A 14,591-nucleotide genomic window follows, 5' to 3' on the forward strand; every position below is an offset into this window, starting at 1 on the left:
GTCTATTCATGATGACCATCTTGGAAATTTTCAAACACAATCTCCTCAATTCATTGCAGAATTCTGCATTGCAAGGGGCATAACTCTGTATAGCGAACAGTTTTTTTTTTTAATTAGTTTTTGTGAGGATTTACCTAATAAACACAAAGGTTTTTATTTTGGAAGGAAAAAGAATGAATTTCCTCTATTTATTAAATCATAAATATTATACAGTTTGACAAAAATTGGACTTCAATGTTTTATTTTTTTTTAAGTGGCCTGAAAAAAAGTTCCCATCTTCGGATAAGGAAATGGCAATCAGATTCAATCTTGTAAAAGATGTAACCAAAAAAATTTCACTTTGTTAATTTATCGATAAATTTTTAAAACTTAAGATTCAACTTCAATTTTTTAAAATCATTTTCTGATGATGAACTGGCAAATTCAATAAATTCTAAATCCATTTCTCAATTAGCAGCACTCGATTCATTTTGACTATTTCAAAAACGGGGAAAAAATTTTATTCCAGGAAAAGTCGATTAAAAATGTTTAAAAAAAAAAAAAAAAAAACCTCCAAATTTTATTTCTGAATTCGATTCGAGCATATGTCAAAAATTTTGCAGATGTTTTCTTGAATGATAAACTAAACAATTCTACTTTTTTTTTTTTTTCACATTTAACGTTCTATATAAGCTACATCCTCTCGTATATGACGGTTGATATTGTTGCCAGTTTAACAATATACATTTGTTTAATTGTTTGAGGATTTTTTTTTTTTTTTTTTTTATTGTAAAATAGAAAATTTGTTAAAAAATTGAGTTTCAAGTATTTCCTCTTGCTAGCCATTTCTTATTCCATAAAGAATGGGTGGAGGGTTGTACAAATCTCCTCCAAGGGGGTAAGTATGTTATTCCTGCCTTGTGCAATGTATCCATCTCTTTTCTCCCAATAACAGTTATTATTCATGATGGTTTCTCTTTCAGGGTTCAACATTAACACCCAAAGAAAGATTACGCCGACGAATGCAGGCAGCGTTAAGCCGACAATGTGAGTAACCCAAAATTTCTCTTGAATATAAATGAGTGGCTGCCAAAATAGGAATTTGAAAAAATTAATGTATTTTGATGGATATATTCTAAAAGATTAATGGGAGAGGATTAGAGTTCTTCGGTTTGACTATTAAGAAAAGATGTACACAAAGAATGTTTATATCTACCAAAACATTGAATCTAGCAACCAAGATAAGAATAGTAGTCAGAATAATTCATATATCTAGCGAGAATCTCAGTCCGTTAAATCCAAAATATTTGAAGGACAATAAAATGTCTAAACATTTTAAATAAAAATCAATTTCTATTGCTTGTTATAAAATTCAAATTTTACTTGTTTTTATGGCAAGATATACTTTGGTGACAATTTTATAAGGATCTAATTCAAACAACTCTTATCTCAAAATAAAGAATTTCTAATGACATGCATGTCGGAGCTTGTTTCCAATTATAGGTTTAAATTTCATGTTCTAATTAACTTTCTTAAATTATAATAAACAAAAACTTTATCATTTAAAACCAGGGTAAACTATTTGGGTGCTTGTCCAGAATTCTCCCTATACTAAAAAACAAAAATATGTATGATGTACATGTAAGGGAAAGAAAATATCGTGCTCCAAAAATCATGAGACTTGATGGAGTAGTTCTATTTTTAAATAGGAATTTTATGGCTAAACTACAAACGACAATCTTGTGACATTATCATAAAAACAAGCTGAGGAGAGATAAGTCCAAATAATTCAAACTTGTAAGAAAGCCATTCTTAACATGGGGAAGGGGTGTATTGGAAAAGCTCAAATTCGCTGAAATGATTTTCTTTCTTTATTTTTAATAGAGGAGGGAATTCTGGACAAAGACCAACATTTGCAGTAAGGTTGAGTGAGATTTTAGACAAAAATTGAGTAAAATTGGAAATATAAGGTCAATATTTATGAATAAGTTATTTGTCTTGAATTCTTTCTCCAATTGCCCACATTTGACATTCGTCACGTCTATTAACATAGCTACTTTTGTGTTGCAATATCTGGTTAAACAAAACGTCAAGTACCTTGAAAGGGAAATAACTTAAAATCCGCTAAAAAAAATTAGGTGAGATACAAGTAGATGCTAAAAAAAAAAAAACAAACGTGATCTACAAGTTCTGATCAAATGCTTTCAGTTGAAATTTCTAATTTTATTTTTATACACGTATACAAATTTTTATACGCGTGCACAGCAAATTTTTATACACGTGTGCACAACCAATTTGTATGTGCATATACAACAGCTTTGTGTATAAATTTTAAAAGAAAGTCTTTAAGAATTTAAATCTTATAAAATGTTTGTATTAGCAGAGGTATTCTGTTTTGTCCGAGGGATGATACCTCTGCCTTTATTTATACATTGGACGAAATAAAATATCAATAAACAAAAAAACATGTGAATTAAAAAAAATGATTCTGTCAAAAAATTAGTTTTCCAATGAAAGAAAATTTTCAGAAATTTCAGTTTTGTGTTAGTATTTTATAACCTAATCCTATGATAATTTTGTGACATAGATCAATCAATAAAATGATTTTGAATTTCACCAATTAATAGATAATTCTAATTTGTGGTGTCAGAAACTTTGTCTTAGTGACTCTTTTGAGTAGGTGCAAAGTGTAGTATCTGCTCTGATACAAAATTTAATCTTTTTTTATCCTTGAAGTCTGTTTAGACTGAAGCAATTTAATTTTTTGCTGCAGTCCAGTGTTGCCCTTTGTCGAGAGGCAATTAAATCGCAACTATGTGTTTACACAAAAGTTTGTTTTCAGTTTTATATGTATAAACTAAAAAAATGGGTTTTTCCGTAAAGTATAATTGAAGAGGGGTATGTCAATTGATTGAAGGTTAAAACCTCTGCAAATTCCAAATATGCCACTGGTATTTCTCGGATTACGTTACTTTATATATAGGTCTATTTTCAGTCCCGAAAGATAGTGTATATGCTTAGTAAGGATGCCTATGCAGAGTATAGTGAAAAAAAGGATTGTGAAACCTCTGTCTGCACCTTTCCTGGGCTGCCATTGTTGGCGTCCAGGACGACTGTAAACAATACCAGCATAAGCAAAGAGCATTTAGGTCTATTTTAGTTTTCCTTATCTCAGACTGGTTATATAACCAAGGTTTGAGTCTAGTGTACCCTACTATTTAATATGTAGCTGGAGGGAGATATATGGGTTCATACCTTTTCTAAGGACATCAGTAAAATATTGCAGTAACTCTGACAGAACTCAAACCCAACGTGCTGAACCCACTGTCTGTACCTGTAACCATTACACCACGCTTTACACGTATGCAAACACACACACACACACACACACACACGCATTAGGTAAGGTATTTTAGGAGATTTGTTATTTTTATTAAAGCAGGAATATTATTTGATTTTAATTTTCTATATTTAAGAATTATGATATGCACACTGTTATTGTAACTATTAAGTTTGAATATAACAATTTAGAAATAGAATGATTTTTTTGTAGCTTCATCTTTCATTTAGAGTTGAAAGCTTACAGTGAAAATGGATCACTATTATCGAAATGTAATACATTCTAGACACAATAATAGCATTAGAACACCTAAATTTATATTTTTTTACTTGGGGATCACCACTTATCAAGGCCCGGAAGCCACTCGGGGATAAGGATTATTTTGTGTATAATAATCAATGGGATAATATCGTAGTGATAGTTGGTATTGGAGATTTGATAAAGTGTCTTACTTAAGGGGGCGATTAATCAGGAATTTGTTTATGTTAGACTTGAAGACGTCCAAGTTGTAGCCAGGTGGGAAACAGGCAAATGGAAGAGAATTCCATAGGCGTGCACTTCTCAGAAAAAAGCTATGTTCATGGAATCTACGTTTTGATTTAGGCACAGATAAAGAGTGGGGGAAATTACTGACAATGGTTTTAGCTAGACAGGTGTTTATCATGAAGGATTGGCGAGCGGGGACCAGAGATTGGAGCTCGGACGAGCACTTGCCATGGAAATAACGATAAAAAAGACAGGCTCGCAACGTCTCTTCTCTGGGAGAGAGGTTGCAAGGAAGAGAAGAGAGCATCCCCCACTAAGCCACAAAGTCTATTTTGTACTTTGTCAAGGCAGGATAGGCTTCTCCTTTTTTTTTTTTTTTTTTTTTAACTCCAGCCCAGATGTGGCAGCAGTACCCCATCTTTGGACGTACTTGGCTTTTATAAAGATAAAGAATTGCATCAGTAGTGAGATATCTTCTGGAGTGGTAGAAGAATCCCACCATTTTCCCAGCAGCCCGGGCAACAGACTTGTTTTGGGAGATCATTGATGTAGATCAGGAAGAGAGTTGGGCCCAGGATGGACCCCTGAGGGACTTCAGCATTAATACTGTGGGTCTCTGATTGCTACCCATCAATCACTACTCTTATGAACCTATCAGAGAGAAATGATTTAATTTTAATTATTGAGAAAACATTTCCAGTTATACCGTAGCTGGAAATCTTGTGAAGTAGGCCCTTATGCACAAACCTTATTGAAGGCCTTTGATATGTCAAGAGCAATTGCCCTAGAAAGGAAGCCTTTGTCGAGAGATTCACTAATCCTATGGGATATAACTTTTAGCACATCAGCTGTAGATCTAGCAGAACGGAAACCATATTACATGTCACTAAGGAGGTTATTTCTGCTGAGGTGGTTGACTACTTTATTTAATATGGATTCCAGTAACTTACTCATGACACAAGAGACTTATTGGTCTGTACTGAGAGGGAGATGACTTATCACCTGAGTTCTTAAATACAGGGCATACTGACAAGGTTTTCCAGGGTGTTGGAAAGCACTTCTCCTTAAGGCAACACTTAAACAGTTTTGTAAGTATGAGGGCAAGTTCTGGTCGAAGCTTTTTCAACACTATAATTGGAATGCCGTCTGGGCCAGTTACTCTACTGGAATCAAGATTCTTCATTAGTTTGGCGACCTCGTGCACAGATATTTGTATGTTGGATAGTGTTGTCTGTTATAGGAGGAAATACGGAGAGTTGATAACCTTCGTCGCATGGGGTAGAGTTAGCTGAAAAGTTCTTGGCAAATAGTTTGGCCTTGTCGGATGCTGATGAGATGACCTCAGGTCCATTAATCATGGGATAGAATGCACGCATCTGTTCAAGATCCTGTTTGCTATTTGCCAAAACTGGTGGGAACCAAGCCGCTGCTCAGCTACTTTGGATTTGACGGACTGAGCATATAGCTCTCTTGCGTTTTTTATTACACTTTTACAGTGGTTGCTGGCAGTCCTGAAAGCAGCTTTAATCTCAGTACATCTATTACGTTGGTAGCTATAGAAAAAGTGATTTCTCTGCATGATGGCAGTAGCACATTCTGGGGAGAACCATGGCTAGCTGTTAGGTTTTTGTTGGAATTTTTTCGATGGTATGAATCGGTCTATGCTTACAATTAACCATTCGGTCAGGTCTGATACTTTAGATAACACATCCTTTTTTATCATGGAATGCAGAGGTAGATCAGACATGAATGTACGGAAGCTATCCCAGTCAGCCATAGGGTATCGATATACAGTACGGTGGAGAGGTACATCTGAAGACTTATTGTATTTCATTTTTATCTTAACTGATACAACTGTGTTGTCGGAGGATCCCAGGGGAGATAGAACAGAACATGAACAAAGCTCAGGGGAAGTTGTAAGAAAAAGGTCTAGATGGCTTGCATATTGACAAGTATCGGCACATGGGTGGGTTCGTGAACAATCTGAGTGAGGTCATAGGCAATGGCAAAATCATGACAGAACCTCCTCTCATCATCTGTTTTATTTGAGTGGGTCAGCCATTCCACATTATAGACATTGAAGTCACCGCAAATGTAAATGTTAACCGAAGGATGAGCAGACAGGAGGTCAATTTTCTCAGATATACTCTTAAGGACAGTAACCCCGCTGTTGTGGGGGCGATAGAGGGCAAATATGAATGCAGTGGTGTAAGCAAGTGCTACTCAGAAGCACATATAATGTAAATTAGGGTCCTCTCTGGAAATCTCTACCACACGGGAAGCCATCTTTAAAGTAGGCGCATATTCCATGTCCATGGCGATCTTTGGGGTCAGATTTAGATGTTAAGTTAGAGTATCCTTTTATTATGAACTCATCTAGGGAAGTGGTCGGCTCTATGCCAGTTTCACTTAGAGTAAGTCTGGTTTCGTCTCCTGTAATTGGGTTTCAACCTCTGGAAGGTTGGAACATAGATCCCTGATGTTGAAGGAGACATGGTAGTAGGGGTCTATGTTGGAGGATGGGGTTCTAGGTTTATTTGTGTTTTGTTTTTTTGTTTTTGTTTTTTTGAGATATTTCATGTTGAGTTTTTGGGGTTTGTGAACAGGTCGACAGACTTGGTTAGAGTAGGACAGAGAGGGAGAGAAAGAGGAAATTTTTTTTTTTTTTTTTTTTTTTTTTTTTTTTTGGCCGTAACAATTACCCACTAGCATGGCATAGAGGCCCCACCAGAAACTACTGTATGGTCCAGAATCCATTCACCAAATGGCAATAGAGCAGCCCCAGTACTTTACACCTGTTGATAGGACAGCCTCCTTAGTGGTTAATCCAAGGTTCGGGTTCCTGACTATCAGGTGGCTAACGTCAGCAAAGATGAAACGTTTACCTCCAGCACTCATACTAGTGACATGGCCACAAGAATAGACATAGAAACAGAAAAATTTGCAACATCTCAGGCTACCATTCATGAAGTATTACCAACCTGGAAAACAGCTTTTTCTTCATCTTTTGTCAGAAAAATCATTCATTGGAAATGAGGATGGAGGAACAAAAAAGAAGCAAGAGTTACTGGAGTTACTGCCGATAACACAACCACATGCATTATCTACTCTCCATTTAAAAAAAAAAAAAAAAAAAAAAAAAAAAAAAATGTAAGGAATTATTAATATCTACTTTAAGTCCGTTTCCAGTTTAGGAGAATATTTGAAAATAATCTCCCCTCACATAATTTGGCAACTACAGCACATCATTAGTGGTAATCTTAAAATATACATGAGGTTTATTGCAAAAGGATACAGTGTCAAAAGAATCAATGTGAAATGTTATCCACAAAAATGTCTGTAAATCTTTTGGATCCGATAAAAAACCAATTTCAGCCGATGCACGTTTACATTAATAGTCGGGGGGGGGGAATTTTTTTACTTATGGCAAAATAAAACGAGGCGACTTTTTAATATTATTTTTTTGACGGACAAAATTTTTTAAAAAATTTTTTTATTTTATTTTTTTTTGATAATTTGTTTTCTGATTAAACTAAAGTTTGTAAAACAAAATATAACAAATGAAACGATTTATGTGTTTTTATTATTGCTGTTATAAGTGCAGATATGGGAAAGAGGGTTTCAACAGTCTTGTTGAATACTGTCACCAGCAGACCCTTTTTCTCTGCAGCATCAGAATTGTCATCTGTTTCTTTTGACTTTGGATTGGCCCAGTGCTTCAGCAATTTTTTTTGATTAGTAATGCTCCAAACAATCTCAAAGAAACAAAAGATGTGTTCTCTCTGCTATCAATGTGTGGAAATCAAGACGTGAGAGGTCTGGCATGTTTTATAGAGGATGAGATAAGTGACGTGAAGTGACGAGTTACTGAACATAAAGGCGACCAAACTCTTAAGGGAAAAGAGGCAGTATTTCACTCATGTTTGAGTAAGCCATAATTTTCCAAAATTCTACAAAACACATTATTTTGGCTAACCATAAAAAAACCAAGCAGGCAAAGCATTTGACATTTATCTAATTCCCCAATTTCATGACTTATCTGATCCAGTTCACAGGGATATATCCGAGGAAGTCATAAGCATCAACCTGGTCAGAGATAGGTTAGTTTTAAAGTCGATATCGAAAAGTCATTTAACACATGCCAACATTTGTAAAATGTTAAAGAAAAGATGATTAAGACCTGTTACACTGGCACCATTGTCTTAACACCTACATGAGGCATTCCGTAATTAGATCTAATTGTTAATAAAATTTGTAATTTTTTTTCCAACTCTTAACTTATTATTTTCGACAAACGATTCAGTCGTTAATATTTAACAATTGTTTTATTGTTTGATGGTAAACATATTCATATAGAATATGTAAAATTATCAACAATTTTGGCAAACCTCATTGATTCTGTGCTCGATTTATTGTGAGGAGTGATTTCCATAAAAATATTACGGAAATCATTGCCCACAAGGCATGAAGCCACTTGATGGAAAGAACAGGAATAAAAGACTGGAGATACCGATTTATTTGCCTTAGTCTTGAAAAGACCAAGTCGATAATTAGGAGGAAAACAGCAGAAAGAGGGTTCCACAAACCTGCAGTTCTTTGGAAAGAATTCTACTGGATGGTATTGAAGCAAAGAATTCTACTGGATGGTATTGAAGCAAAGAATTCTACTGGATGGTATTGGAACAAAGAATTCTACTGGATGGTATTGGAACAAAGAATTCTACTGGATGGTATTGGAACAAAGAATTCTACTGGATGGTATTGGAACAAAGAATTCTACTGGATGGTATTGGAACAAAGAATTCTACTGGATGGTATTGGAACAAAGAATTCTACTGGATGGTATTGGAACAAAGAATTCTACTGGATGGTATTGGAACAAAGAATTCTACTGGATGGTATTGGAACAAAGAATTCTACTGGATGGTATTGGAACAAAGAATTCTACTGGATGGTATTGGAACAAAGAATTCTACTGGATGGTATTGGAACAAAGAATTCTACTGGATGGTATTGGAACAAAGAATCAAAATAGCAAATTAAAGATGATCATGAGTTAAATGCGAGCTGAAAGTGGGGAACAAAACAAATAATTCTGAGAAACACGTCACAATAGTATTAAAAAAAGACAGAGGCTAGCAACATCATGTTTGTGAAAAAGAGAGGGGGTATATAGATAGGCTGAGGTCAATTAAATTACAGCTATGTTTCTGCACCTTATTAAGAACTCTCAAATGGGGCAGAGATTCACCAGTTCAAATCTGATTAATAGAGAATATGAGAAAGTGTTTCAAGTGATGGAGAGAATCGACTTTGAGGGAAGCAGAAAGAGCAATGAATCTAATACATGCACTCTGAGAAAGATTTGACATAAGAAAGATCCAGAAGTTTCAATCAGGTTCTCAAAAGCAGAGTCATTCATGCAAATTTCAGAAAGGGACACACACTCCTGCAATTTGGTCTGTGACTGCCTTCTTCAGTTCAACTAGAATGTTAGAATTGTTTTAATAAACTTTATCTCCGTTATAATTCCACGGATAAACATTTTGGTGGTAGGGGTGTTAGGATCTGATGTGCATTCAGGATTAAATCAACTGATGATTCCTCAACCATTTCAGTCACTAAAGGGTTTGTTGCTCTACTTTGTTGAAACCATTGTTCATTCTCTACAAATGCATCTTTGTTCCGAACGTGATTCATTCTCATCGTGAAACAAATCTTCCATGTTTTGATATTGCAACCCATGCACTATCATCTTCAGGTATGGTGGATATTGACGACTCCAACGTTTTCTCTGGAAGTTTCTCATCCTTAAGTTTGCCTCAAAGTAAAACTGAACACAAAATCTATTTTCTTGAAGAGTCTAATACATTTTAAAACTCTTTAATTTAATGTTTGTAATGATTCTTTGTTAATCAGAAAAATTCATTTATTGAAGATTTTAGAAATTTTCATCAATGGCAACTAATATAAAAATAAAAACGGAGATAAGCTTACATGAAAAAGAAAATAAATTATTTCTAAAAATAGAATTCTAAAATAACAAAATAACAATAAATAATACTTATATATATAAACAAAAAAGGCATCGTTTTTATCTTGAAAACTGCATTTTTTCAATATTTTTTAAAGATTATTTTTGATTATTTTATTATGGGATCAACTAGATTTTAAAGAGCCTGAAAATGGGCAACTGTGAAAGCAACAAATTCTGATCCACACCAGTTTCTTCTGGTTGATCCGCGCACACACTGCACTGGTTTCATCAGAAAAATAGAATCTTCTATTTTGACAAATAGGGACAATATCTTTTTGGTGCTTATTTGAATTGATACTTATGTCGGCATTTAAAAGTAAAGAAAATATAAAAATGTCTATATGATGTACATACCAGTCATGGAATGAAGATAAAAAAAAATTCCAAAAGTCACGTAATTTGATCAAGTAAATTTTTTTTTTTTTTCATTCAAGATTATATAATTTAACTGTTTTCAATGAGAGTGAAAAGTGAAAAAACTGAAATCAACAAATTGGTAGACAAGGGTAGACAACTCAAATGCATGCGGAAACTGTTAAAATAATCACTGATTACTTCCCCTTACTATGTTCTCTCGTAAAACATGGTGTCGTCTATCACTTATCAGTAAAAAAAAAAGCAAATTTGTTTTTTGTTTTTAAAAAAAAAACCCAAAAAACTTGATCAATTTTTGTGGTTTTAGGAATATACAGTCTTCATTTTGTGACAAGTATGTACAATAGAAATTTTTTTTTTTTTTTTTTTGTTTATCATTATAAGTGCTAATCTAAATAAGTACCATCTTGTTTATTAAAAAGATTTAACAAACGCACCAAAAAAAAAATATATATATATATATATCTCCAGCCCCCCCCCCATATTTCTTTCCTTATATTAGAAATAAAGTGTAATTAAAAACAAAACAACTTGGGTTTCTTAATCGTTTGTTTACAGCGTGCACAGATCAACTGGAAGAAACCAGTGTAGACCCAAACTCGTCACTTTCACAGTCGTAGTCGTTTACTTCTGGACTCTTTTAAAACCTAATTGATCCCTCTGGTGTTATGACCAAGGCCTTTTAATTGAATTGAAAAATATATTGAAATCAACTATTAAAATCATGACCCCCCCACACACGCACTGTATAGTTAGTTTTATGATTCCATCTGTTTCCTTAGGAAATATCTTTTTCATACAAATTAAAATGGATAAGAGATATATTTTTTTTCTAATAAAATATCGATAGGCATTGTTATAGATTTATTTATTTTTTTTTCTTTTTACTGCAGACAAAGCCGACAAAAGGGCTGAACTTCAAAAATTGGAACGAGTTGAACAAGAACGACAAGTAAGCTTTTCTTAACTTTTTTTTTTTTTTTTTTTTTTTTTTTGCTAAAACGCAAATTTTTCCAAACAATTTTTGAACAAATTATAAAGATCCCATGATTTTTTTGTTTGTATGTCAAAAGTACCACTTGTTTCATAAATAAATACTAACTACATACATGCTCCTCCAAAACAAACTTTTCCCTCACACATGTGCATTTTAAAATATTTTTACTGGTTGCTGACAGAAAATGAATAATTAAGATTTGAGAAACAGACTTACTTTATAAATTGGACAGACAAAACTTAACGAAGCAAAACTAATGAAAAGTTGAGGCTCATTTAACGACTTAATTGTGGCTAAATAAATGTAAACTTCTGGGAGGTCACTTTAATGACCTTTTAGCAAGGTCACTGTAAAAATTTAAGTAATTTCAGAAACTTATTTACAGTGAAATTGGATGATTTATACGGATTAGGTTTGGAGTATTTTTTTATAATTTTTGAACAAGGGAACACAATTTAAGTAATTTTTCTTTTTTCCTCCAAACCAAAAATGCACAAGTGCTGAATATTCTGCTTTCTACGAAGCAGTTGTGAGATAAGCTAACTTTATTCAGAAATTAAGAAAACAATTTTCAGTGATTCTAATTGCAGTTGAAAAAATGTTTTTCTCAATTTCTATTCAAAAGCATTTAAAATACCTTCCGGTTTAGATGAGATTCTTATTAAACCTTTTATTTCAAACTAAAACAGGACCGTGAAGATGAACTCCGCTCTAGGGTTATGGAAATGCGGCGACGTGAAAGGGAAAGACGACACAGGGAATTGGAGGAGATGGAACGTGATCGCTACTCCCAGAGATACAGCAATTCATCCGACAGTGATGACTGGAGCCGTTCACGATCCCCGCCACACAGATCAAGACGGTAATTATAAATATAAAACTTTGAACTGTTCGAGAATTTAAATTATTTGGTTATGTTGCCTTTCAATTATCAAGTTTGTTTTTAGTAGATAGAGTAATTTGAGGAAATTTCTATTATTACTAACCAGCAAAGCGTTACCACTGTTAACAAAGAAAAGAGCCTATCAGGCACATATGTGTATTCATTGTGATGGTTTTAGGACATGCGTTGCATGGATAGAAATAGCATGAAATGTACGATGTATGTGTTATAAAGATGGGCTAAGATCTGATCACTTCAGAAGATTAAATCTGGACAGTAGTGTGAGAACAGGAGACTTTGTTGATTTGGTCACTTCGAAAGGATGAGTTGTTGAGTTAGTAAATGTAGAGTTAAGTGGTTTTTTTTTAATATTTGTAGAACAAGGAATATTGTTTTGATGTTATAATTGTTCAAAACTTTTTTATTGGTAATTAACCAAATTATAATTATTGAAAATGAAGTTATTTAAAACAATAATTTTCATTTTTTATTTAATTTTTAAGAATTTATCAATTTAGGTGGATAAATTTAAAAGTTAACCAAGTACTGAAAAAATAATAAACCCAGTACAAATTTTGTGTTTATATTCATTGGACTACTGTCCTCATCTTGAGTGTGATTTTCACAACATTCTGGTCAATGAAACCTCCAACCTTCAGGTGTGGTGTATCTTGTCGAACTCTGGAATTTGGATTAAATTTCAAAGAGAACCCTTTATTTAATCAACGGGGATAACATGCTTTTGTTCTGTCAACCGTGACTGGATAGAGGTCCTAAGTAATTTGTAATTATATTTTTTGGTTGCCCACACTGAGAAGATCAGAGGTTACATCGACTGAAATGTGAAAATCACAAGATGAGAACGGTAGTCCGATGACTCCAAATAATAATAACCAATCCTCATCTAAAAAGTTCAGAAACGCTAATACAATTTTATTTTAATCCTTATAAATTGTGAAACTTACACATTAAATTTTACATAAGATAGTAAAATTTAAACATGCTTAGTCCAAATTTTAACAATTTTATTTGACTAAATTAAGCAATCAAAAAAATTTAAATAATAAAAAAAATTTCTGAATATTGTTTTTGTAAAAAAAAAAAAAGCTATGGTTTATTTATTTTTTGTGAAGTAGAAAAATACTGTTTTTGACAATGGGTATTTAAAAAAATTCAATGTGTAGTTTGTTTAAAGTTACTTTTTATTTATTGTAGGTCCCGTTCATTGTCTCCAAGACGTTCAAGATCACGATCGCGCTCATTGTCTAGAGATCGTGGCCTCGTCGATTATTGATATGAAAGTTTGATGGGATAATCCGTGTTTGCAACCATTAAGTGCTTGTCTTCATAGAATGCATCAGCATTCTGATGAACGGGGCTGAACAGTCTTCATGGGCCATAAACATTTTTTTTTTTTCTTAAAGATACTAAAACGATGACCATTATTCCTTAATTTTGGATTGAAGAACTTCAATTTACATAAATGACAAAATTTTTACATTTTGTGCATTTAATATTTAAATTAAACCAAGAGTTGTGTCCCTTTGTTCGATATTTCCAACACATTTAACATGAACAAACTCAATCTATGTCTCACTATATATTACAAAAAAAGGAACCGTTCATCTATTTTTTTTTTCTTTTTATTCAAAAGCTATCAAATTAATTTTTTGTAAATGCATTATAAACAGACATTTCTGAATGCTGGTCCCAACTTGTATAGAAATAATGATGCCATCTTAGCCAGCAACAATAAATGAAACAATTGCTGAAATCTGTAATTGGTAAATTTCAATAAAATTAAAATTTTAATGAAGTTTTCTTGAATGTTTTTGTTGAAATAGACAAAAAAAAAAAAATATTATGTGTATAACATTTTCATTTTTTTTTTTTTTTTTTTTACAACTTATCTCTGCGTTAGTCACCTGGGTGTTCCAAACATAGAGCCATGGGGTGTTTATACATTCCAATGCAAAAATATTTATAGCATTATTTTTTTGTAAAATATAATTATTCTGCTGGTTCAGGATATCTCTAATCCCGTTGAACAGTTTGAATCATTTAAATCTTGTTGATATTAATATAAAATAATACAATAAAATAAATGATAAAACTAAGGAAAAAATTAAGATATAACATTATTGCAAGACTGAGAGTAATAAATTGTAAATATGCGTTTATATCTACAAATTTTTATTTTCACTGGAATATAGAAAAATATATAAATCATAAAATCATACCTGTGTTAGTCAATTGGGGTGAATAGACACCCCAGAAGGGCAAAGCAACATCTACCTTCAAGGAAAACTGAGATACAATTGCGCCATACCACGTGAGCTATACCTTCACTGAGTCAGGAGAGTACTGGGAGTGAAGAAAAGAAATAACTAGGAATTATGAGCACTTCAGCAAAATTGGATTGACAAAACACCCCATGAGACTAACGCAGGGTTAAAGGAGAAAATATTGTTCTTGTTCAGAATTTCTATATTAC

The 14,591-nt window shown here is 33.1% G+C and overlaps 1 protein-coding gene across 2 annotated transcripts in view; it reads left to right on the forward strand.

Annotated features, from left to right (window-relative positions):
• LOC145256325 (uncharacterized) overlaps window positions 1-13,913 on the forward strand; it is a 153,715-nt gene extending 139,802 nt beyond the window's left edge. For both annotated transcript variants that reach the window (XR_013863975.1, XM_080115081.1), the window contains exons 16-19: window positions 963-1,026; window positions 11,111-11,169; window positions 11,904-12,076; window positions 13,313-13,913. Coding sequence is in view for 1 of the 2 variants with exons in the window: in XM_080115081.1 (XP_079971207.1) it covers window positions 963-1,026; window positions 11,111-11,169; window positions 11,904-12,076; window positions 13,313-13,391 (375 nt within the window). In the remaining variant the exon portion in view is untranslated. The remainder of the gene's footprint in view (window positions 1-962; window positions 1,027-11,110; window positions 11,170-11,903; window positions 12,077-13,312) is intronic.
• The last annotated feature ends 678 nt before the right edge of the window (window positions 13,914-14,591 follow it).

Source organism: Euprymna scolopes, chromosome 32 (assembly GCF_053919585.1).
Source record: "Euprymna scolopes isolate OS-2025 chromosome 32, ASM5391958v1, whole genome shotgun sequence".
Classification (NCBI taxonomy): Eukaryota; Metazoa; Mollusca; class Cephalopoda; order Sepiida; family Sepiolidae; genus Euprymna; species Euprymna scolopes.